We start from the raw sequence: 27725 nt of genomic DNA, 5'->3' as shown, positions 1-27725 counted from the left end.
AGCAGAAGCAAGCACCATTTTCCCTCAGCTGCCGCAAGCTAGCCAGCTCTGAATAGTAGATGGGTGAAGCCTTGGCTGGAACACAGGAGGCTGAGACCCCTATTGCTTGGACTTGCGAGCTATTTTTTTTTCTTTTAAAAATGGGTTTGCTAATGTGCAAATAAATACATTTTTAATATGGATGAAATTGCAGTGCTCTTCCTATTTATAATGTTGGTTAGTAGATAGGGTATAAATATTGCTAAATAAATAAATATTTCCCAGAAAAAGGGACCATTTTATCCTGGTTCTGGAGGTGGGGGTGGGGATCCCATCTCTGCAGCTCTGTTTATTCATGAGTGTATGTACCAACACACACGCATGGCATCTCTCCATGAGTCACTGCTTTTTTTAGGTATACCCATGAAGAACAAAGGTTGGACTCCTCTAATGATGGCTTATTCACACTTTTGTGGTGTAAAAGAGTGAAGTGTGCCTTCAGCTGTAATTCAGAAAAGAACTGTGTCTGAACTACCAGGTTTAGGAAACACAGTCCAGTCTGAAACAAACAAAGCCAAGAACAAGCTATGTGTGAGACTCTTTGTAGAATGGGAATTTCCCTGTGTGAACAGGAATCCTGAAGATTAACCTCTGTGGCTTACATAATTTGATAAATTTCCACGAACTCCTGCTGGTGAGGGATAAATTTGAGAAGGGCAAAAGACTAAAGAAAGTAGGATATACGTGTAATAAACATGTTTTAAAAATTTACAAGGAATGCCCAAATAAGATCCACTTTTCAATTTAATTTCTCACATAAGGCTTTCATTTTCCCCCCTTCCAAAATACCAAAAGTAATTAGACCATATGGACTAGCTGCTTGCCAACTTTTTTTTCTAATTCAAAGCAGGCTTCAGTTAAATAAGCAGAAAATAATAAACTGAAACGTGTGTGTGTGTGTGTGTGTGTGTGTGTGTGCGTGCACACGCACGTGCATGCATATTATATGTCAAATATGTACACAAAAATTATTAAAAGCTGAAGCTATCTCAGTAAAATAAAGAGGACAAAAAGCTCCTCTTCTGACTTTCTGCCTTCTGTTTATCTGGTTAACGACAAATTAAGTGCACTAAAACAATGGCACAAACATGATATTTCAGAAAAAACTCTGCCATTCACCTTCTCATTTGTACACAATTTGTATATATGGGTGATATAGTAGTGAGCTGCTGGTTATTTCTACAGAGACAACCAAAATCTGGCCGTTTGGATTTGTTAAGTAAATGGGCAGTCTGCGTCGCCCCATTGGACCAGAACTGTGGCCAGAAGAGAAGGGAGAATTCTACTCAGATTAAAAATTATTGGCTGGAGGGAAGCATTGTTGGAGTATCAAAGGCAGCTTTCTATCCTATACACATTTACCTGGGAGTAAGTCTCATTCTACACACATATTGGGATTTGAATCTGAGTAAACATGTGCAGAATTATACTGCACATCTGGAGCTAACCCATTAGTTTAAATGGCTCCAATCCAGCTGCATATGCCTACATACCACAGAAATGAATGGAACTTAAATATAAGTAATTGTACAGTGACTTTTGCCTTTATGGCAAGTAAATGGGGTTTATCCATGGATGCACAATGGCAAGATTGCCCCTTAAGAATGGACACCCTATTAAATTAAGAACAATTAGTAGCAGAAGTTTTTATTTTATAGCATAAACAAAAAACCCCACCTAAAACGTAAAAAAAACCCCAGATGTTCCTCATAAAATTAAACTTTTAAGGAAACGAGGAAAAAGAAAAAGAAAAAGAAATGCTTTCGGGGATTGGTTTTTTAAAATTCCTGTGCTTTATGAACTGCTTGAAAATGAAGCAATTCCCCATAGTGAAATTACAGGTCTCTTATTTTGTAGGCCTTAAATTAAAAGACAGCTGAATGGAGTACACTTCTTAACTTACTCTGAAAATTCAATTATTTTCTCTTAAGTACCTGAAAACTGAACTACGTGTTATAATACATGCATGCAAGGATTAACTCCCTTCAAAAATAAGCAAAGATTTTTGACTATGATTACGGTATAGCAAATAAAGATTTAAAAACATTGTGCTGAAGTAAGAAAATTCATACCACAATCATACAAGTAAGAGTCTGGTATACTTTTGAAATTATCCTGCATATATGACCATTATAATAAGCAAGGAAACAAACAATTAAATTTAACAGGATGCTCATTCCTGGTTGTGACTGAGGAGGAGCTTTTCATCCCATTTTTTGTACCTGCTGAGGAGACACATGCTATATCACATACTATAATCTGTCACTGTTTGTATTCCACTTCACGGTTGTTTTTTACACAAAGCCCCATACATCATTAAAATGGTGCAAGTTATTCATGCAAGTTTGGCATGGGTTCACCCACTGACCTACTTCCTTGTCACTGCCCCAGCCTCCTTGAGTATTATTGTAGTCGCATTTTTGCATTGAATTTGTTCCATTTGTGCCAACAACAACAAAATGTACCTGTTCAGCCATACAGTGATCATTCTGTCTGCTAGTACAAGCTAAAATGCTGGATACTTTCCAGAAACATATTTGGGTACTTCACATTCCTAGAAAACTAGATCCTAGAAACTTTAATCCCAGGCAAGCAAATACAACATATGGAAACCCTGAGAATGTGCAGGAAACATACATTGATTATTTCTGGGACAAAGGGCACACATATCCATGTCAGGAGCTCAGCCTACAATCGAGTAGGACCCTGGCAGAGACACATGCCCAACTGGCATGTTCTCTCCCTCCTAGTCGATTATTCAGGAGCTTCAAAAGCTTTCTTCTGCCAGAACATCACAGCGATCGATGCCAACAGACACCGGCACACTTTGGGATCCGCAGAGTTTGCGCAGTTGCGTAGCAGATCTCAGCAACTCAGCATTTTGGCTAATCTACTTTATTTACATATAAACACACACGGAGCACTGGAACATGGCACCCTCTCTCTCTAGCATTAGACAGCAAAGAGAAAAAACAAAGGACAATAGTCCCACTTCATGGAACACAGTAACACAAACATCCTTTCTCCGTCACTTCGCACTTTGTGGAGTCAAAATATACACTGTCATGTGATAGACAAAAATCCCATAACTGCAATTATGCAGCAGGAATTCCAACAATGCATGTACATCATCTGATGACTGAAGCCTCAAATGATGACTACTGTGAGTGAATATATCACCACTGTATTCCATGGACTGAGCTTTCATATCACATTCACAGTGCTTTTCAGTGGAATCGCCTCTAACATTCAGCTACTAGGCACAGTGTGTATAGTATGTGTCCCTTAAAGGAGAAGTGAAAAGCATAAAGGTCCACAATAGACACACCTCAAGACATCAGTTATTTTCCTTTCCATTTCCAAAATAGCTAAAAATTAAATAAATTATTGTAAGGCCCATGCAGTTGAAAAAAGTTATATGAAGTCCATACTTTTGCATTATATTGTTTAAAAGAGTGTGAAATGATAGCATTCACATTGAATGAAGTTTTAACTGTATGCTGCTTGAGTATAACACAATTATACAAACTGTGCATGGCACAGAACTGTTAGGTTGCTTCCACACTAGTCCCTTTCTCTGGAATTGTAATTCTTCATTCACTTAGTAATTTATGGAGAATCTATATGACATTGTTGCAAAACCGCTGCATGCTTGTTTTGTCTGAGATAGTCACCCATGTTTCTCCCCCCCCCCCCCCAGACCTAGTCTGGCCTATACACATCAGTGGGTAGACTAGTGCTGGGTAAATATTTGCAGTATACAGCTAGGCAATGAAAAGCCTTCAGTAATCTATAGCCATTATTAAGGATGTGGTGTTCACAAAGTAGCAAATGCTGTGAGAACAGGGATGGTGCAAGCACGTATCTGTTTTCATCTGCGATTTGCTGGGAGTATGTTTGAGTCAGAGTTGAGAATGATACCTGAAAGGGTAATGAAGAGTTTTGAAAAGAAATGGTGGCTTCTAGAACGGAGAGCCCGAGTAAGTACAACATTGGGCATAAAATGTCAATTCAATGCTCTAATAAAAACGGTGTGTGTTGAATGCTAAAATTATTATTTTTTTAACTTGATGATCAATTCTGTATTTTTATGAAAAGATTAAGCATCTGTCACGTTTAACTTTAATTTACTGAACATCTGAAATAAAGTATCTTCTCTATGCTCCAAAGAATACTAAACCTCATCAAATTTAAGACATCAACCTCCCATCATATAGCAATATAGTGGTACCTCGGTTTTCGAACACCTCCGTAGTCAAACGTTTCGGATCTCGAACGCCAAAAACCCAGAAGAAAATGCCTTGTTTTTTTAATATGCCTCGGAAGTCAAACAGGAAACACGGCTTCTGCTTTGAGTTTTACGTATTAAGGCTTCCGATTTGAGGCTTCAGCTTTCAGTTTTCAAACGTTTCGGAACTTTAGCGGACTTTTTAGGCATGTAAGTTTAAAAGCTATATTCAGATTAATTCAACATTAATTTGAAGACAGAAATGCAATCCTGAATTTCTCAACATAGGAGTGGACACTAATATTTAAATAAGTTACATTTAATTAAATAAGTATTTTATTTCATTTGATATGCACTTTGACAATAGTTAAAATCTGCACAGTGTCTGAGAAAAGACAATCACTAGCAAAACTGGTATTGGATCTTTAGTACGAAATAAACCAATCAGTCTTGATGTTGCATAGTATTTTACTTATGCATTGTATTTTACTTATGGAGAAATGTTTAATGAACAATGAAAGAAGCTCTGAGAAGTATCATCAGTAGAAGAGGAATGAATGAAATAACTGGAATATGAGGTGACACTGTGGACTGGTAGATGCTGTAAGTAATATAGAGACTGCAGTGGTCAGATTATCCTAACACAATCCTAACAGATTATCCTAACACAAGGTTCAAACATTGTGTTTATGATCATGTGAATCATTCCAGCCAATCTGGAGTTCTAAATTCCATGAGCAATCCTGGTTTGCAACCTAGTGATCAGTTATTGGATGTCAATTTCAGTGATCACAGGAACACTTTTTCAAATTCTGAGGTTGTGCTGCTGGCCGATAAATGTGATTAGCAAGCTCGCTAATTATACTGTATATGTGAAAGAGCACAGTAACAGCTGGGAAAACATAGGCAAAAGACCAGATGCCTTATCCAGATGTGCTCTTGTGCAACTGTTGGGATGATGTTTGTGCAACCCAATTAGAAAAGGAGTAATCAAGTCTATCAACTGGGAGGAGGAGTAAAGATCTGAATCCAGTTTTCTTTGACAGCTTATTTGAACCTCACTTGTGCAATGAAATAATTGCACACTTTTCCTCATCAAATAACCTGTTCAGTCAGCAAATTTAGAAGAAACTCTACATCAATCTTATCAAGGAACAGAGTGTTCAATTGTTTTCTCACCTCTTAAAATATTTTATCTGACGAAAGCTCATTTCCTTCTGAGAAGAATGGATAGCACATAAGAGAAATGCAGGGTATATCTTTGCATCAACCCACCACATTATAATTCTGATCTTTTGAGGCTTTATGAGGATGACTAACTTCCAGAATCACTTTTGGAAAGCAACAATGAAACCATAGTTATATGGTGGAAGACTACAATCCTATATATGAAAACCTACAAGGGAACAATTTACTACTCCTTAACACATTGCCTAATGACTCATCCAAATCAGCCTCTGGAAAGAGGCAGCAATTTCCTTCATACAGTAAGAAGAGGCAGGTGTTTGAAAACCTCTTCCTAGCACTTGCCCTTGCCTGGTAGTCCAGATGAGGATAAATCAAGAGGGGTGAGGAGCTTCCACAAAACAATGACCTGAGTCTCGCATCTTACCCCATTCTTATTCCAAAGATTAAGTATTACTGATTAAGCAATATCTATTTGTTTGGGCAATGACAGCAATACACTGAACAGAACCTGTCAGGAGGAGGGAAGTCCAGTTCATTTAGCCATTTGGGCACAGCAGCTGCCACTAGAAAAAGCAAGGTTCTGCTTCAGCAGGATCTCTCTGCAATTTGTGGAAGTGTTTGCTATTGTATAACATCATCTACTGTTTCCGCAGTGCAGAATATATTACTTAAGAACACCACTACTTTTCCTTCCTTGTACCTGCAATGCAGGTCTTTTTTGCATCTACATCCATGATTCGATGTTTCGACTGTGAAGATACCAAGAAAGAGTCCAGAAATATTGTCAAAGGATAATTACTATGTTTACATTAGATTTACAAATTAGTAATAGGTGCCAAAAGTGGTATGCCACAGAAAAAAATACTATTGGGAATGGTAGTTATTTACTTCGTAATTTTAGAAGCCAATTTTAGTTTTTGTATTGGCTGTATGTATAACAGACACAAAATTAACTTGGAAGATCAAACTGAAAACAGCAGGTGGATAGGCAGAAAATACAAAACCATTTGGATATTGGAGATAAATGGGTGCATTTCAAGTGAAATGTGGTTTTAAATTTAGATAAATGCACAACAATCTGCAGGTGGGGAGGATTAACACCAATACAAGCATCAAGCTGGTGAATGCCAATTTTCATTTAGAAAAAAATTGCAATATATTTCACAGTTTACTCACACTGTGAAAATTCACACTGAGGTATGTGCATTAGGTCTGACAACTTGTTTCCTATATACCAGACTTATGTGACTTGTAAAGAACAACAATATAGAACCGTAAACCAGACACCTCAGTATTTTCTTTAAAAGGTTAAAATTGTAATAAAGTTTACTGTGGGTTTATTGAACTTCCAATATAAGTATACACCTTATGCACACCCAGTATTCCCTGTATGCTGTACTAAAACTACCAAAATGGCAAAGAAAAAACTGCATTCTGCAATCTGTATAAATAAAACAAATTTTCCTGATTTCACCAGGGATGAGATAAGAAGTTTGGCAAGGCACCAAAGTACTACCTGAAGACCAATGGAAAATGTTATGTAACCACAATACTGGCTTCTAATATTTTACCAGATGTTTTGCAAATGCTTTCACTTCTATTTTAGCAGCCATATATTGCAGTACTAGAAATCTTATTGTTTTAAAACAGAAGTTGATGCCCCCAAAGCACATAATATTCTTCACATACAGTATTATCATATTCTGTACTTGTTTGCACTTCAATGGAACTGTGGAATACACATCTTCTTCATGAAAAATTGGGACATTCCAATCCTACAGAACACACAGAAACAAAATCACAAACAACAAAATCCACTTTGGTGGGGTTATCTGTATGAGCTGTAATAAACTGTATGAGCTGAAGATCACTGTGATGTGCTCCTTACCAGAACTATGCCGAGTGCCAACGACTGCTGGACAGATCACCAATTCCACGATGGCTATGAAGATTATACCTCAGGACTGGCTTGCTGAGAATGACAGTGAGACTGAATGCATGATTGACAAGAAAAGGAAGGCCTTTCAGATCTGGCAAAGAGATAGAAACTGTGCCACTAAGAAAAAACTCTATGCCAACGCTAAGGCTGAGGGTCAAAGAAAAACCAGAGAACGCAAAAACACCTGGTGGGTAAAAAAAGCTCAAGAGATCCAGCACTTAGCCGACACTCATAATGCACAGAGTTTCTTTAAAGCCACAAAGACTATCTATGGGCCAACAAATCATAGCTAAACAAACGGTACCACACTTCTAAAAGATAAAGAAGCTATTGCACTGCACTGGAAAGAACATTATCAGCATCTCCTTAACCACAACTCCCCCATAGCTGCTGAGGTCTTCTCACAAATCCCACAAAAACAAATTAGAAATGAGCTTGCAGTATCTCCAAAACTGGGAGAGTTGTGTACAGCTATTAAGCAAATGAAAAACAACAAAGCCAGCGAACCTGATAAGATACCTGTTGAAGTCTTCAAAGTGGGTGGAATTGAACTTACACAACTTCACAAGCTAATCAAAAAAATCTGGGAGAGAGAGCAGATCCCAACAGACTTTAGGGATGCCAAAATTATCTCTTTAAAAAAAGGTGAAAGAATGGATTGCAGAAGCTATCAAGGTATCTCTTTATTAGCTGCAGCCAGCAAAATTCTTGCAAGGATCTTAGCAAACCGTCACCTCACAATATCTGAGGCTACCCTTCCTGAACCCCCAAATGGTTTTAGACCTTCTAGGGGGACAGTGGACATGATTTTCACCGCTTGAATGTTTCAAGTAAACTGCAGAGAGCAAAACCAACTCCTGTATATGGTGTTTATTGACCTGACTAAGGCCTTAGTAAATCGTAATGCCCTGTGGACTGTCCTTATGAAAATCGGTGCCCAGATAACTTTGCAAACATCCTTCAGCTCCTCCATGATAATATGACAGCAACAATCACAGATAACAATGGCTCTCCGTGAACCATTCACAGTGGGATCAGGTGATAAACAGGGTTGTGTTATCGTCCCAATTCTATTTATTATTTTCATCTCCATGATCCTACACATTGTTGAAGGAAACTCCCCACCGGAGTAGAAATCATACATTGAAGAGATGGAAAGCTCTTTAATCTGAGTAGGCTGAAAGCAAAGTGTAAGGTTACCATAACTTCCGTCATAGAGCTTAAGTATGCTGATGACAACGTAGTGTGTGCACACTCGGAGAATGACCTTCAAACCATCCAAAATATCTTTGCAGAAAAGCTTGGCCTATTGCTCAACATCCAAAAAACCAAAGTGCTGTGCCAACAAGCACAAAACAACCTCTCTGCAGTGCCACAAAACCAACTCAATGGTGTAACGTTGGAAAGTGTCAATCACTTCTGCTACCTGGGCAGTTATCTTTCCACAAGGGCCAACGTTGATGCCAAAATCCAGCATCGCCTGAGCACTGCAAGTGCAGCTTTCTCCCGATTGAAGGGCAGAGTGTTTGAGCACCATGACATTTGCAGGGAAACCAAAATACTTGTTTACAAAGCTATTGTACTACCAACCTTACTGTGTGCTTGTGAAACATGGACCACTTATAAATGCCATCTCCAACTCCTTGAAAGATTCCATCAACAGTGTCTCTGAAAAAATTACATATCACTTGGGAAGATAGGTGAATTAATGCCAGTGTACTGGAAGAAGCAAAGATCACTAGTGTCAAAGCAATGATTCTTCAACATCAGTTCTGTTGTACTGGTCATGTTGTTCGGATGCCCAATTATCGTCTTCCAAAGCAACTACTCTATTCCCAACTTAAAAATGGAAAGTGTAATGCTGGTGGTCAACAAAAGAGGTTTAAAGACTCTCTCAATGTGAATCTTTAAAATTGTAGCACAAACACCGACAACTGCGAAACACTGGCCTGCGCTCCAATTGGAGAACAACCTTTACCAAAGGTGTCATGAACTTTGAAGACGCTCAAACTCAGGACAAAAGGGGGAAACGTGCTAAGAGGAAGGCATGCTTGGCAAACCCTCACCATGATCAACTCCCCGCTGGAAACCTATGTCCCCATTGTGGAAGGATTTGTGGATCCAGAATTGGCCTCCACAGTCACTTACGGACTCACTGTTAAGACCATGTTCATGGAAGACAATCTTACTTGGCTACGAGTGATCGGCAAAGAAGAAGAGTTCCTGCATCAACGTGGCTGGATACATCTTATACAATTGTAGAGTTGGAAGGGACATTGAGGGTCATTTGGTAAAAACCCCTGCAATGCAGGAATCTCAGCTAAAGCATCAATGAGAGATGGCCATTCAACCTTCTGCTTAAAAACCTTCAAAGAAAGAGGGTCCATAACCTCCCAAGAGGTTCCACTGCCGAACAGCTCTTACTGTCAGAAATTTTTTCCTGGTGTTTATTCAGAATCTCCTTTCTTGTAACTTGAAGCCATGGGTTCGAGTTCTACCCTCCAGAGCAGGAGAAAACAGACTTCTCCATCTTCCATGTGATAGCCCTTAAGATATTTGAAAATGGCTATCATATCTCCTCTCAGTTTCCTCTTTTCCAGGCTAAACATACCCAGCTCCTTCAACCATTCCTCATAAGGCTTGGTTTCCAAACCCTTGGTTTCCAGACCCTAGATCATCCAGACCCTTGATCCAACTACTCTGCACACACTCCAGTTTGTCAACATCCTTCTTAAATTGTGGTGCCCAGAACTGGACATAGGACTCCAGGTGTGGTCTGGAGTCTATTACTTCCCTTGATCTGGACACTATACTTCTGTTGATGCTTCATCAAGCAAAACCACCCCATCACTATATTCTATTGTCACATATATCAAACAATTTCTCTTCCAATGTTTTTTTAAAAACATTGGCCCTCAATAAGCTTAATTCCTTAATTCACACCCTCCATCAACACTGGGAAAAAACACAGGGAAATACATTTTCTGCATGTTTTCCATTCCACAACTAATACTGGCTTTGGAATGGGGATTTGCATCAGGGTGTCAACATAAAGGGAAGAGTTGGATATCCCTCCCTTTTCCACGTTGGCTCTCCGTAACCTGCAGCTGCTTTTAATCAAAAGAGTAAGACAAAAGTGATGATTTGGGGAGATGTATTTCACATACATCTCTGGCATCATGCCAACTTTGGCTCCAAGAATAATATTTCACATTTCTGATGACACGGGCTGTAGACTATAAAGGCTTATGCTATAATAAATCTTTTGGTCTTAAAGGTGTCTGAAGACTCTTATTTGTTCATTGTAACTATCAGGGCTACCCGTCTCAAATTTCTTATGTAGCCATTGACTCACACCATAAAACGTTGGAATCAAACACAACTCTGCAGAATTTCATACAGGAGTTCTCCTCAGACCCATGAGCAAGCAATCTTTTGTTTTTTATGTCGCCTTTTGAAAGTTAAAACCATGCTCAAGGCAGCTTGCTCTCTCTATATATATACACGGACATATTGAACAAGTTCCATATAAATAAGAAAGCTAAAATAGCAATACAAAAATTTGCTATCAATAACAGAAACGACCTCCCACCACCATTGCAACAAAACGTCCTAAACAACACCCCAGCCCAAGAGTTTGTTCAGCAGCCTCAACTTTTGTAGCTGGAATTAGTCAGGGCCCCGCCCTCCCAGGTCAGGTGGGAAAAGGCCTGCAATGAAGGGAGCTGGTCTTCCAGGTCTTATAGCCAATAGGACGAGTTCCACATACTCCAAAGTAGCTCAACAGCGCCACCCGGAGCGTCCAGGATTTCTCACCTCCACTGTGAACCTGGATTAGTAGTTACAGTGGAATCTTGGTTCTCAAAGAGCTTAGTTGACGAACAAATTGGCTCCTGAACGGCGAAAACCCAGAAGTAAGTAAGTATTCCCATTTTCAAACGGTTTTCGCAAGCTGAACATCTGATGTGCATGTTGGCTATTGTTTCCAGGGCGCCTGTGCCAATCGGAAGCCGCACCTTGGTTTTCGAACATTTCGGGAGTCGAACAGACTTCCAGAACAGATTAAGTTCGAGAACCAAGTTTCGACTGTATTTCTGAAAATACACCCTCAAGTTAAGCCTCTTTTCACAAAGATTAACTGGCCAGAACTGATTAGCTTTTTTTTACTTGTAGGTACCCATTAGTTAGAAGGGATGTGGGTGTCGCTGTGGTCTAAACCACTGAGCCTAAGGCTTGCCGATCAGAAGGTCGGTTGTTCGAATCCTCGCGACGGCGTGTGCGCCCGTTGCTCGGTCCCTGCTCCTGCCAACCTAGCAGTTGGAAAGCATGTCAAAGTGCAAGTAAATAAATAGGTACCGTTCTGGCGGGAAGGTAAACGGCGTTTCCGTGCGCTGCTCTGGTTCACCAGAAGCGGCTTAGTCTTGCTGGCCACATGACCCAGAAGCTGTACGCCGGCTCCCTCGGCCAATAAAGCGAGATGAGTGCCGCAACCCCAGAGTCGTCTGTGACTGGACCTAATGGTCAGGGGTCCCTTTACCTTTACCTATTAGTTATTATTATTATTTATTCAATTCATATCCCTCCTGAAGGCACCCAGGATGGCACCCATAATAACTAGGCTCAAAGTAAATTCCTGATTGGCCACAGAGACCAGTGCCATTACTGATAGAGCACATCTCATGACTGGGCAAAACATCAATCTTTTCCTGCTTCTTTTGCTCTCAGGTTCCCATAGACTTCAAACTGGGTTGAAGGGAGGAGCCCTTGGCAGTAGGGTATAGAAGCTTCTCTGGCAGCTGATCAGTCCTTGGATATGGCAGGAGATTCACTGTGTCTGGTGGCTTCCCTGCCTCTGATCAAAGTCCTGTCTGAAAATGCCAGGGATTATTCTGGGTTTCAAGACATCTATCATGCCTCCTCTTGTGTATGAGGGAAGGCAGAATATGTATATCCTTCCATGCTATACAGAGTTTTTATAAGGACCTGTATTCAAATATTTATAATCTGCTCCCTGATAAATTGAAGATACTTTTTAGTTGATCAAAAGTTCTTAATTCATCTAATTTATAAATCATTTAACTGTTGAAACCTTATTATAAAATATATGGAATGGTTTCTACAGTGCTTTTTCTCTAGAAAAAGAGGTGCAGGAACTCCCCAAAAAAAGAGGTGCGCTGCTGCCCAGATCGCAGCGACCTACTGCATGCCGTCTCCAGCATGCAGCTATGAGAGCCATTCCAGCAGCAACACTAAAAAGGTGCCGGAACGCAACAAAGGGGTGCGGAATTCACCACACAGCAAGTTCTGGCTGTAAAAAAACCCCGGGTTTCCATTTTTTCCTGTTGTATAACCATCAAAATGAGAACAATTTTAGAATTAATCAATTCTGTTAAGTTTTTAAATACTTACCAAGGGGAGCCATATATCCTGAAGCCCCTTACTGTCACTTCTGAATCTTGAAGGTATATGCAATTTGTTAAGAGAGACTGCACATTTTCGTAGCTTTCTGGCTTCAGCTTGGATACAGAGGGAAAGTAGTAAAAGTCCTGCTTGATTAAGTCCGCCATGAACTCTTGGTCAAACGTCAGTTCATGATTGCCTGCTATCACAATCTTGTATTCATATGGTAGGCTGCCTAAATGGTAGGGAGAAAACACAATAAACCCATTTATTGTTACACTTATTTTTAAAAACCCCAAAATGAAGTATGCATATTCAAATTATGCCACCGATGTTGCCAATCATTCCAAAGGAAGTCCAAAGATGAAACTCATAGTGATTATACCTAGGAAAGCAATATGGCTTGCACTTCTTCAAGTTCTTGGCAAGTCAAACCCTTTAAATATTTGCTTCTTGTGGGATAATAACCAAAGTGAAGAATTGTTCAGCGATTTTTGCACATTTGTATAAATTTTACTTACCATAATTAAAAGTTATAATTCATTGCAAATTAAAAGTTAATTTCAGTGTTTCACAAGAACAGCTGACAAATCTGTTTGTGTCATTACTAAAAGTATCAAACATGTTCAGGTTTTAAGTATCTTTTACGTTGTTTAAATGCATGGCCATTATTTGACTAGTCAACTGATCAACTATTTATGATCCAACTTTGTTCCCCAAGCACTGTTCTCCTCATTTGAGTTGTGATACTAGAAGTGAGGTCAACTACACAAAAAGCACCTGGAAGGTAAAAAAACAGGTGTGGAGAAAGTTCAGCACCTCTTACTCAGGTACATATTTTGCTACTGAAATACCTGCTCCTATTGTGTTTATGACATTTCCGTACTTAAACACACAAAACTCATCTATCACATCTCACGTGGCCCTAACTGTCAATATACATTAGTATAGTACTTCGGTAAATATCCATTCTTACCCATTTCCCCCCTAGACACCTATTTTTCCATACGAGCTAAAATGGATCCCCCTACCCTGAAATCCTATCAAAATTACTCATCTACATGAATATTGATTTTGAAATGATAGCTAACAAATCTAGCTTTAATATAACCTGGACATATGTACTTTTTAAAATAAAAAAGCCCACCCTCTTTCATCTCTATTCTTTACTGCATATCAGGATTTTCTGCCCTTATGATAAAATTAGATTTATTCAAAACTCTTCTTGAAATTTAAGATATAAGTTCAATTGCAGTTTGAAAAGACTTGTCTCCTTTTCATATATATGTTGACACCAACATGAGCTGCTAATATCACACAAGTGCTATAGCTGTTAACAAGCTTCAAACTAGTATCCTTATAAAACGTAGAAGAAAATTCAATACAGTAGTACCTCAGGTTACATAAGCTTCAGGTTACAGACTCCACTAACCCAGAAATATTACTTCAGGTTAAGAACTTTGCTTCAGGATGAGAACAGAAATCGTGCAGCAGCGGCGCAGGAGGCCCCATTAGCTAAAGTGGTGCTTCAGGTTAAGAACAGTTTCAGGTTAAGAACGGACCACCAGAACGAATTAAATACGTAACCAGAGGTACCACTGTACTAAACTTGCATGAACAATTCCATTTCCATTGTGATTTCTAAATGATTTCCAGCTCATCTAAACCTACTAAATCTACTAAACTAAAACCCTTAAGCTGGATATAGTTGTTGCTTCAAATAATGTATTTATGTCATGCTGCTATCTATGGATGTTACTTAAGCAAATTATCAAATGACTTTAAATGTACAGCAACACTTATCATAGAGGTAGCTGCATCGTTGTGGTTATAGGTCCGTCAGCTGTTCAATTAACAACTCTATTTTTGATGAGTTTGCAGCACAGCTTTTTTCAAGCTTCTCCATACCTATTGGCAAGTCAGTAAGCCTTACATTACAGAAAATGACCTGATTATTTCCCCCAAACTAAATATTAGGCCATAATATTATAAATATTCATGCTTGCTCAACCACAGAAGAACTTGCTGTTCAGTAGTTCTCATTCACAGAGCTATATATGTTCAGATGCACAAATAGTTGCCTGCTTGAAGCCCTGGTCCCCAGTATTTGACATCTTGGGAGGTACTGGTCCATGGAAGCAGTAATGAGTTGGAAGAGGGCCAATAAACTTAAGCCATATCCTCACAAGACAGACGCACGGGTGGTTTCCCTGCCTGGAAATTGGGTGAATGGTAAAGCTAAAGGAAAAGAACCCCTGGACAGTTAAGTCCAGTCAACGGTGACTATGGGGTTGTAGTGCTCCTCACATCAGGCCAAGGGAGCCACCATTTGTCCAAAGACATGGCCAACATGACTAAACCTCTTCTGGTGCAACGGAACACCATTACAGAAGCCAGAGAGGACAGAAACACTGTTTACCTTCCCACCTATTTATCTACTTGCACTGGTATGCTTTCAAACTGCTAGGTTAGCAGCAGCTGAGAAAGAGCAATGGCAGCTCACCCAATCAAGCGGATTTGAACTGCCAACCTTCTGATCAGCAAGCCCAAGAGGCTCAGAGTTGCACTTACCCTCAAGTGACAGATTCAGGGCTGAACTTGAGGCTCTGAACTGAAATAGTGACTATTTCCACTGTGTTGTAGGACTGTGTATTAGCTGTGGTTGTTCCCAGACCATGATAGCCTGGCCACACCTCTTCCTATATCAACCAATTTGGACTCTGAGGTTGGCAGAGGTCACCCTTTTTGTTGTCAGCTGTTGCACGGCAAGTGGCAATACGGGATCAGTCCTAATCCATAATAAAAACCCCAACTAGAACTCTCTCCCTCAGTAGGCATAGAATGACCCAGCTTTGATGGAATTCAGGCATCAGGTTAAAATAAGGTTACCAGATTTTTTTCAATGAATCCGGGGACACTTTTCAACTTCAATGAATTCTGTATGGGGACGGATTTGTAAATCCGGGGACTGTCCCCAGGAAACGGGGATGTCTGGTAACCTTAGGTTAAAATCTATCTGTTCTCCCAGGAATTTAGTGAATTAAATCTAGACAATTTGAGATCTTGAGATGTGTCAAACCACTGCTGGTTTGTCATCAATGGTGGTTTTAAAATTAACTTAGTTTTATATGTTTGTTGTTTCTTTGTATAACATATTGTTTTATAGTACATTGGAAATGGCTCTGATTCTTTTGAAATGAAGTACAGCCTACAAGGTTAATGAAATAAATTAAATTAGCAGCAGAGCTTTGCATCCCACATTCAGAAGATCCTATGTTCAGTCTTTGGCTTCTCCAGCTAAAAGGAACTAGTAACAGCTGATATGAAATACCTTTTCCTAAGTAGGAAATATTTATCTAAATGGACAAGTACATTCTGTCCTGGTACAAGGCAGCAGCTTCTTATGCTCCTAATCAAATTCATGGAGAAGCCATTCAAAGTGAGGAAGCTACTCTATCGGAAGTAAATCACTGGACTGGAGTGAGCAGGATGGGATATTCCAATCCAATAAGTCAGTAGAATGTGGTTGCCCTAAAATCCTACTAACACGAATCCATAGCTACTCCAGTATAGACTGGTTGGTGGAGTGCAGTCTTATGATCTAAAGTTAAATTATGCAGAATACTTTTGCTGTTTCAGAGTACTCTGAAAGCATTCTTTTGCCAGGTAAATTGCTTCTGCATTTGGGCTTCTTTTATGAATTAGAAAGATAACATACAATTTCCCATCACTTAAGCATAACATAACAGACATGGCATGGCAATTACCACAAATATTAAAAATCCCTCTGTACTAGAAAGTCTTGTGTATTATTTCCAATGATTTCGAATTAATTTCCAAGACCAGGATGTAAAGAAATACGCAACTGTTTCTCTGCCTAACAGGCAAGTTTTTCTTGAGCAGCAGAAGTACTTTACTGCATGACAAACCAGTTTTGAAACTTACAGGAGTTTGAAAACCAGTTCTTAACATAGAAAAAGAGCCTGCCTTTCAAAGGAGAGGAAGAAATTGACTGGGTGCCCATTTAGGCATGTCTAAATTAGCTTTTCAGATGCTAAATCAAATAGTGCAAATTATTAATAAATCACAGGGCACAGTGATTAGCCTAATATATAAAATTTGAAAGCTCTTACCCTTTGACATATCTCCTAATATGATCAGGTTAAAAGAAGCCCTCAATGTAAACTTTTTCTGTCTCTCTTTATGGTGTTCTGTATACTACCTATGTTTTTGGTGTAATAAGAGAGAGAAGAACACTTGTAATATAGGAACCCAAGAAGAATGTGGGTTGGGGAAACTGTAGATTATTGGCCAGCTCAGAAAGTGGTAGTGGGAAATCGCAGTTTGGCTCCTTGGTGTTTATGCTGTTGGATCCCAAAGGTTCCATCTTGTCTCCCATAGCATCTATTTGAAGCTGCTGAGTAAGATTGTATGAAGATTTGGAGTGAGGAACCATCAGTATGCTGATGGCACCCAGCTCCTTTTTGTTGGGACTCAAGTGAGATAGTAGACATGCTGAAACAACATCTGAAAGCAGTAATAGATTTGATGAGGGCCAATAAAATGAAGTTTAGTCCAGGTGAGACATTGTAGATGTTTCACCTAACCAGGGAGATGATGTTCAATCTATTCTGAATGAAGTTGCAAACCTTCTAAAATATTAGGTTCAATGCTTGGTGGTTCACGTAAGGGTGATACGTAAGTTGCAACCCCTTTATCAGCTAGCATGGTCACAGTGGCCTGTGACCTGTTAACCTCCCAACTTGATTACTACAAAGTGTTATACATGGGGTTGCATTTGAAGAGTTACCAGAGTCCAGTTAGGCTGGGAACGAGTAGAGAATATAGTCAAGGGACCCAAGGGACTGCCATTTTCACAGATACCTGCCTGAGTCCCTCATTTATCATCAGAAGTCTACATTCAGGTCCACGCACCATCTGATGGCAGATGAATAGTGACTGGGAACAGGGTTTTCTCATTTGTAAAAGCTCATATATAGAATTCCTTCTCCAAAGAAGCTCACCTGACACCAGCTCTGAGTCTTCTCAGCTCCACTGCCCATACTTCCAACATGTTTTAGAATTATCTTTATAAATCTGCTGTATTTCTTGTTTTTATTGTAGCATAAGCTTTTGGGGACTAAAGTCCAATTCACCAGATGCTTGAAATTTAATCCTCAGTTGGCAGGTGTATATACATCTATAACTAGAGCAAAATATAATTAGCCATTTTTCTGATTTTTTTGTGTAACTGCATATTATCTATATCCCTAACTTCTTCACCAGTAACTTTGTGAGTGTGAGTTCTGTTTTTCATTTTTCACGTCATTCTTTAATTTGATGGTATCAGTCTAATGGGCATGTGTCTGTCTATAGCTTATAGCTGATAATTGCTTTGTTTATTCATTTTGAACATTTATTTTACAAATTAAGGAATATGAAATGGATTGGGGGGGAATGTTATGTGCTAGCTAAAACACAGTATTCCAATTTTCAAACTACTGTGCACTTTATAGTGAGGATTTCAGCATTATGAGACACTGTGGTCCGTATTACTGGAGCAACAAAAGTAGGATATCACCACATTTCAAGGGCCCCATTCACCTTATTGTTCATCATGTTTTTCAAGAATAAACAAAATACTGCCAAGGTTCTGAAAACCCGTTTGCAGTACTTATATTACTCAAAATGATTCCCAGCTTTGATTTATTACACCTACACCAGAAAGGTCACCTTAGCACTTAGGCACCCTATCTTTCCTGATCACAGCCTTCCCAGCAGCCCTACGTTTTATAAAAAGCAGGAAGAGGTTAATTGCAAGCTCTTGGGCAGAGGACGGAGGGTGACAGGAGAAACGGGAGCAGCTGCAGTTGTACATTAAAGTTTACAACTTTTGAATGGTCAGCAGAGCACAACATGGGCAGAGGACATCATTCCAAAATCTATTACTGCTTTGTTGGATACAAAATACTGATGGGTGAGCTCTCCCAAACTAGCTGTAGATCAACTAGGAGTTTTGTCATAATCTTATAATTTGTTATAATCTATGGTTCGGTTGGGAGATATTTTTTCCTATCTATTAGTGATCATTGCTTTTAGTTTGTTATTGCTGATTTTAATGTTTTATTTCCTTGAGCTGTGTTGTATGGATTCTTCTACTTTGTATGGATTCTTTCTACTTTGTGTGCTGCTTTGAGATTATTTTTGTAAAATTATCAATAAATAAAATAAGTAATAATAACAACAACAACCAGTAATGAGCCAAGTTCTCCCCCCCCCCCAAATCTGAAGAAAAATTATTTTAAGTCAATGTAATCCATGGTTTGACAAAATGAACTTCCCCATCCCTGAAAGATCTCACTGCCCGCCCACCCAAGCAGCAGGATAATACAGGGAGAAGAGACTGAGAAGGCTTGTTGCTTCCCTTTTATCTTCATTTCCCAGGCAAGCTGTGCAGCCAATGGGGCAAATGTCCTTCAATTTTGTAGTGCAGCATTCTTCTGGTCAGTGCCCCACGCACATGAAGTGGGGAGGACAGAGTCAAACCTATCTCCTCTCTTCTGTCAATCACTGCTATTTTCCAGAGAAAGGGAGAGGGTGTTTTGGGAAGTAGTAAGGATTTTAAAGAGACAGCACAGATAGTAGAGGGAAGCTGGGAATTCTTCTATGGCTTGGATTTTCTATTCTTTTAGCAATGGATAGAAGAGATGACAACTATCGCAATATATGAACGGTTTACTTTTAGACGCAGATTGTGCACAGATAAATACAATTCTATTTGGAATGCATTTTAAAAAATTATCAGGTCATGTAAGTAAGTTCACATTAGTTGGAATAACTGCATTACTTGTATACCTATAATTTGTATTGTATCACTGTTTCAAATATTTTTTTCTTTCCTTTCACTTCATTCTCTCTCTCTCTCTCTCTCTCTCTCACACACACACACACACACACAAGCTGTGTAACGCATGTTTAGATTTCTGAAATAAAAGTAACAGTATATGTTAATGCCAAAGTCCAGCAATGGGGGGTGGTGCAAGCAGGGGGCAAGCTCCTTGTTTGGCGGGGCAGCTGCTTCCCCTCTGCCTTAGACCAGCCTGGTATACCAGTGTTTACTCTTGGTCTGTGTGCACTACATTTCTGATCTGCTCTAGATTCCACATAGACTTGTTCCTTCTTTTGCTGGCTTTAATTGCTGCAAGGAGCATCAGTTCTAGAACCGAGCCTAATCATTTTACATGGCTATGCTTTTGTAGCCTTTCCTATGCTATGTGTGAAAATAAATAGTACAAACGATAAACTAACCTCAGTGAGACATATACACAAGCTCCTAACAGCAGTTTGTGCTCTGTTTTTCTGCAGATATTTTATTGGAACAGATTTTAGTATTCTGCAAGAGCACTGGCAACCATATAAATGCTCACTTAACGCTTTCTCTTTCTCATTTCAACCTTTTAGAATACTGAAGTGAGTGATACGGTAAAGACAGTGTAACTGCCTTAGATTGCATTTTAAGCATCTCATTGACAGTGCTGTGTTTAAACACTCGGCTGATGTCTGGGAAATGTACATTAACACTGAAAATGAATACACCTTATTAAATAACCTATAAACTGTTATATCTGACCATCATTGAATAATAAAAGCTAGCAATTAAATTAAACATTAAAATATCAAATAAATACTACAACCCAGCACCAATATTAATAGGAAGGGAAAAGGTGGGTGTGGGTGTATACGCACACACACGGGAGAAAAATTGTCTTGGCTCAAAAATATACCTCCATTTTGAAACTAGACCAATTTACTTAAAAGAAGGTGTCACTGATTTCAATACAAGTTACTTCCAAGTACATGTGATGAGGATAACAGCTTTCCATATCCAATATTACATTTATAGTGGTCTGACAAGTCATTTTCTAAGAAAATTGACTAGAGTATACTACCTTACTTGGTATACCCTCCACTGAACTCAATGGGACTTGCTTCTGACCAGTGATGTGGGTTTTCTAGAAAAAAATCAATTGGGATATTTTCTGGGGGGAAATCCCTGGGCAAATTCAGGCAGAGCTAAAAACATTGAAACTGCCATATTTGTTTAGTACTGCATTTGCAATCTGCACCCATTCATTGTTACTAATGGACTTTTGAAACAGATTTTTTTTCAACAACAAAATAAAGCACTGGATAATTTACGTCTCCACATCACTGCTTCTGACTATAGACATGTAGAGGATTTTTAAGAGTAACTATGGGATGTACTACATGAGAAATCTCTATAATCCTTATATGGAGGCCATTTACTGGTGCTGTTTCTGAAGTACATAGCTAACCTACAGTTAATTATTATTAAAATAAATGCCATTTTATTGTTATGGTATGGAAATGAGTACCTAAAGAAATGGTACTATCCAAAAAAGTTGAGAGGGGGGTTTAGTAAAAAAAATAAGTATAGGATGAGTATAGGTAGAGAGATACTTCTGAGAAGTTGTGCATATTGCCTTTAAAAACAAACAATACTTAGATTTTGAAATGTGGTAGATGGCAGGAGACAAGGCATGAAAGCCTGGGCCCACTGCTTTGCGACAAGTACCACCTGGTGGCAAATACCCCCTTTCAGGTGATTAAGAGAGTTGTGGTGGGGCAGCTGCAGGGACTCTTGCTTATTTCAACCCCCAACATTCTGGGTTCAGGCCTGATTATGGGCCTGAATTGGCTTTGGCTGACCTGATGGATGGCCTTTATTGGGAGAAGGAAAGGAGGAGCGTGACCCTGTTGTCTTTACTCGATCTCCCAATGGTCTTTGATCTTAGGGAGATGGTTATTGGAGGCAAGGTTTTACAGTTCAGATCTTATATCAGTTTCAGAGAATAGTATTAGATGATTGTTGCTCAATCTCCTGGCAGTTGTGCTGTGGGGTGCCGTGGTCTGCCATCTTGTCAGCAATATGAAGCCAATAGGGGTTTGGGAGCAAAAAGTCATCAGTAGAGTGATGCTATCTACCTCTAAGATGTGAAGCAGGAGAGGTCATGCTTGCAAGCCATGTACCTGTTGCCTGGACTGTGGTGGGTTGGATGAGGAAGAACAAACTACCTCTGAATGCTGACAAGACAGAGGTGTGCGGGTGGGTGGTTCCCAAGTCTGGGTTATTGCTCCGTTGTTCATAGTTTGCAGGTCCTCCTGGATCCATCTGTCCCTAGAGGCCCAGGTGACCTCAGTGGCTAGGAGTGCCTTTGACCAGCATCAGCTGGTGAGACAGCTACGGCCATTTCTGGACCTGGATTATCAGACCGCTGCTGGTAACTAGATTACCTCAATGTGCTCTGTGTAGGTTTGCCCTTCAGTTTGGTTGAGAAGCAGCAGCTAGTGCAGAATTCAGCAGCTGAATTGCTCACTGGGGCAGACTAGTATCACCATGCTACACAAGTGCTGAAAGAATTGGACTTGCTGCCAGTTCAGCTGCGCTAAGTTCAATATTTTGTTTCTGGTGTACAAAGTCATACACAGCTTGGGACCAGGATACCTAAAGGACTTTCTCACCCATTATATACCCAATCTATATGATCTTATCAAGAGGTCAATACAGGAATCAGGCCTTTAGGGTGATGGCACCTGCTCTTTGAAACTCCCTCCCATTAACTAACAGGCAGGTACCACCTCTGTTGCCTTTTGGTTCCTACTTAGGACCTTCCTTTTAAAACAATCTGTTTTAGTGTAGATATTCATCCCAGTCTGCATCTGTGTTGGATTTGAAATTGTTTTTAATATTTTGAATTGTATTTAATTTTCTGTATATATGGAATTGTTTTTAACAGCTGATGTTTTTACTGTGAAATTACTTTGAGCTATTTTATGGGAAGCCATTTATAAAAAGAATAAAATAAAATAAATAAAGTTGGGCAACACTTGGAAGAATGCTTGGAAACTTCTGGAAGAATGTAATAAGCAAACACAAAGAAAAGGGACACAACTATGAAAGAAGGACAGTTTGATAGGCATTAAAAGATGAGAAAAGGATTTCTGAGGCTAGAGAAAATGGCAGAATATATTTGAATATGAGAGGAACCAAATCTAAGAAAGTAATAAAAAAAGTTGTAAGGGGAGGGTTAAATAATGCAGTCTGGGATGCAGCAAGAATATGTGGGAAAGGGTGAAAGCTCTTGCCATATGGTGTCAATTATTCCTTCAAACAAATTAGCAAGATCACAGACATAAAGAGAGCAGGAGAAGGAGGGAGGGAGAGGCACATGGGGTGGTTTATTGAAAACAAGAAATTCTTTCAAGGAATCTGGGTAAGTTTTTATATGCTTAGTGTAAATAAATTGTATACTAATTAAAACCCCGAGAACTATTTGTCTGATATTTAAAACCGTATCCCACTAAAAGAGCATGCACTCTCCTACCAACAATAAGGAAACAGCAAAAGAGAGAAAAATTCTCTACTATAGAACCCATATGAAGTAAATCAACATGTTGTCTCAAATGGCATTCCAGCTAAAACCGCAGAATTCATATATTGTACCACATACAACTTTTAGAGTATTTGAAGGGAAAGCACTCTTTATGAGTTTCTGCCAGGAACAGGAAAATCAAATGAGTAACTGAAAAGCTAACTTTAGGACTACGGTACTAAACAAGAAAGCTGGGGAACTGTTCTAATGTAACCTTTCACACTAACAGAATCATTATGCATTCAAGAGAGGGCCAACAAGAAAGTGGAAACAGGGCAAAGGAAGAAACAACATTTCCTCTGCCATTTCCCCCTGCTGCCAATACACTACCTTCCTTCAACTTTCTTTCCTCACCACTGGCTAAGAGGGAAGAGAAGGTGACTGACCTCAAAGGTAGCCAGCTAGATGTGCTCTTTCCCTGTGGAGGACTCCCTGGTCCTGAATGGGGTAACTGTGCCCCTGAAGGACCAGGTGCGCAGCCTGGGAGTCATTTTGGACTCACAGCTGTCCATGGAGGCGAAGGTCAATTCTGTATCCATGGCAGCTGTCTACCAGCTCCATCTGGGATGCAGACTGAGACCCTCCCTGCCTGCAGACTGTCTCGCCAGAGTGGTGCATGCTCTGGTTATCTCTTGCTTGGAATACTGCAATGCGCTCTATGTAGGGCTACCTTTGAAGGTGACCCGGAAACTACAACTAATCCAGAATGCGGCAGCTAGACTGGTGACTGGGAGCGGCCGCCGAGACCACATAACACCGGTCTTGAAAGACCTACATTGGCTCCCAGTACGTTTCCAATCGCAATTCAAAGTGTTGGTGCTGACCTTTAAAGCCCTAAACGGCCTTGGTCCAGTATATCTGAAGGAGCGTCTCCACCCCCATTGTTCTGCCCGGACACTGAGGTCCAGTGCCGAGGGCCTTCTGGTGGTTCCCTCACTGCGAGAAGCCAAGTTACAAGGAACCAGGCAGAGGGCCTTCTCGGTAGTGGCGCCCACCCTGTGGAAAGCCCTCCCACCAGATGTCAAAGAGAAAAACTACCACCAGACTTTTAGAAGACATCTGAAGGCAGCCCGGTTTAGGGAAGCTTTTAAAGTTTAATAGACTATTGTATTTTAATATTCTGTTGGAAGCCGCCCAGAATGGCTGGGGAAACCCAGCCAGATGGGTGGGGTATAAATAATTTAGTAGTAGTAGTAGTAGTAGTAGTAGTATTTGTACCGCGTCCATCTGACTGGGTTGCCCCAGACACTCTGGGTGGCTTCCAGCAAATATAAAAACATAGTAAAACATTAAACCTTAAAAAGCTTCCCTATACAGGGCTGCCTTCAGATGTTTCCTAAATTTTATATAATTACTCATCTCCTAAACATCTGAACTTGGCTAAGAGCTCTGAGTAGATGACTGGCCTCCCATAGAGTCCTTCTGGCTGACAGTTCTTGTACTGCAATAGAATTAAAGCCACACCTTGGATAGCACATACTGCTAGAGATGCTTCTTCATAACAATTGGATTGGAAAATGGCCATTATGATACTAATTTCACTCACCATCCACGATCTTTTAAACAGTTGGGGCTGTACTCCCATTAACTTGGATCAGTAAAAATGATTTCCCATCTGATTCCAATTAATCACCCCCAAAGGACTGCAATGGGGGGGGGGTAATGGGGAGGAGAACAAAAATGGGGTTGGGCTATGATAACACATGCTCCCCCAATCCTAATTTCTCTCTTAAACTCTGAGTTTGATTAGATGGTTACATGGGTGGCTCTGCTTATCCTCTTGTCTGCTTACTTACTTACTTACTTACTCACTCACTTCTTTCCCCCCGCATTTTCCCTGACAAGGACTCAAGGTGGCTTTCATGGGGGCAGTCCACAGTTTTCCCAAAGAGGACTCCTTTATTTCTTTAACAAACTAGTATTTTTCAGCTTCCCTCATCTGTGAGCCACTCTGTTTTATTGCCCTATTCTGCACAGTCCCACCATACTATATTATTTATTTATGTTAAAAAATTATATACCACCATCGCATGTATAATATCAAGGTGGTGTACAATGATTGAACTAAAACATAAAACAATAGAAGACCAGTACAAAGTAACTCTGAAAACGACTGGCTGGTAAAGAAAATTTAAACAGCTGCATAAACCTGTCAGCCTAAAAAGGATCTTCAAGAGACACCTGGAAGTCCATAGCAAGGATGCCTGTCAAATCTCTGCTAGAAGAGATGGGACTAATGACTCTAAATACTATAGGGGAGTGTGTGTGTGTGTGTGTGTGTGTGTGTGTGTGTTTAAAAGTAAACATTTTTGCTTGAATGGCTAGCTGAAACAACTTTCAGAAAAAGAATACTAGAAAACATAATTGTCCTGGTCAGCTCATAGAACTGTCTTGCATAGGACTGGATTAAATGGCCACAGAACAAAGGATCTGTGGCTGGAAACTGAACATTGGTAGGCTAAATTTTGATAGGGAGCAAGGAAATGGCCAGAGCCTTGCTCTCAATCAGGCTTCCTCAAACTCAGCTGTCCAGATGTTTTTGACCTACAACTCCCATGATCCCTAGCTAGCAGGACTAGTGGTCAGGGATGATGGGAATTGTAGTCTCAAAACATCTGGAGGGCCGAGGTTGAGGAAGCCTGCTCTCAATGGTTGCGCAACCCCACCCTGGTGATGTGATGAGGGGCCTAGCCACCCTCCCAGACAGTGGGACAAACTCCCTCCACTCGCAATAAGTGGTGAAACAGCATTTCCTGCTAGAGAATGGGGAAAAGCAAAGGTGTCCTTTTTACTTTCCTTCCTCCTAAAACATCCCCATATAGCACACCCACCCCCTCACTCCAGAGTACTCACTAAGCAAATCATTCTTCCCTTCCACCAACCAGTGTTAGAAACTCAGGTGTATAAGCTGGGTGCCAAATGGCTCCTTAAACCAAGGATACAGTCACCAAAATGGAATGTCTAGTTCCCCTTTGGGGGCAAGATGGCTCTGGACTGACTGTGATTGATTAAACATCTGGCTATTTCAAATGACAACCTTGAGCTAGGTTAAGAGCTCTGAGAATGTCAAGAAGAAAAGTCACTTGATCCAGGCAGGGACAGTCCAAATATATATTGGCCACCTCCTACCTCTTTTTCTTAATGGTGACTGCTCCTTATCAGGCTGCACAGAAAAAAACATTTTGGTTCCAGAAATTTATTCCCTATTGTGCAGATAAAATATAACTGCTAGAATTCTACAGGATGAGGTATTAGTGTCTGAAAACAGTCCAGATCCAATGATCCCGAGGCATGCACCTCCAGATGGTGCAGAGGTCAGGCATCATCCTGGCACCCAGGCATCTTCACTTGGTCGCAAGTGGTCAAAAGCCAGGTGCAAAATGTGCCTGGCTAATTTTGAACACTACTCCAAACCTCCGTTTCTTCCCTTCCTCAACTGACACCCTCACATTTTGTATCTCAACTTCTCTCAACCACACACTAAACTGAATGACACATAAGTTGCCAAACTTCTGATTCTTTTATATCTTTATTCACCCCTAGACAAAAGTCAAAGGTGCCCACAGAAAACAATGGGGGGGGGGTAAATCAGAATTTTAGTGTAGCTGTGACTCCTCAACAACAGGGAACAGCAAATGTAAATTGTATTCTTTGGTACTGTGTACCTGGAAGTTCCTTCTTCAGGCAATGATATCTTACTCTGTTTTTCCCTACGCTCTCAACTCTAGAAGCTCTGAGGTGGTTATTGGGCACTTTGTTGAATTTAACCTTTCTTTTCTTTTATATTCATTTATATTCCTTTACAAATGTATATACTCCAGCAGTTCTAGAGGGTTCCCTGAGTATGTAGAAACACCTTCCTGATTTTGGTGTCCTCATTTTGTTTCAAACTAACAGGCACCCAACCACCCAGTTCACTACCAGAGAGAACAAGAAACACCCGTAACAAAATGTTGCAGTGTATTCTTGCATCCTAACAGGAGTATTCCTGTTCAGGGTTCCACACGGCCAATTCCATTCAAGCAGGCAAGTCTACTCTTCCCTTGACCTCCAGTTTTCTGTTTTTCTTTTCAACTGTCCCAGCAGCTGAAAGGAAGGAGGGATTGTCTTTTGCCTGGTATGTTAGTCCATTCTGATATTGTGTATGATAAGCCTGCTGCTTCCAGACATGCCAATATGTTTCTCATTGGCCCTATTTTAGATCCATTCCCTGTTGGCACTCACCCACCGAATTTGCTGTTAAAGGAAGAACTGTATTCAGCCCCATGTGCGAAAATGCCCTCAATGTTTAAGATGCCTAATGCACAGGGACACAACATGATATGAAACAGAAAACTGACTTTAAATTCTACACATCAGCACTGTTCAACACTGAAACACGGACTAAGTTGTTGCCTCGCTAAAGCAGTTTAAAGGAGCAGGGCATAATCTCTGATCACATTCAAACTACCCATCTGAATATTCCATCATAATCTAA

The 27725-nt window shown here is 40.1% G+C and overlaps 1 protein-coding gene across 2 annotated transcripts in view; it reads right to left on the bottom strand.

Annotated features, from left to right (window-relative positions):
• MPPED1 (metallophosphoesterase domain containing 1) overlaps positions 1-27725 on the bottom strand; it is an 83073-nt gene that overhangs the window by 33128 nt on the left and 22220 nt on the right. For both annotated transcript variants that reach the window (XM_081005724.1, XM_081005725.1), the window contains exon 5: positions 12804-13029. In XM_081005724.1, the coding sequence (XP_080861850.1) occupies positions 12804-13029 (226 nt within the window). The remainder of the gene's footprint in view (positions 1-12803; positions 13030-27725) is intronic.

Source organism: Podarcis pityusensis, assembly GCF_964106645.2.
Source record: "Podarcis pityusensis genome assembly, chromosome: 5".
NCBI lineage: Eukaryota > Metazoa > Chordata > Lepidosauria > Squamata > Lacertidae > Podarcis > Podarcis pityusensis.
The sequence above is the reverse complement of the archived record's forward strand: the minus strand, read 5'-3'. Positions and strand labels throughout refer to the sequence as shown.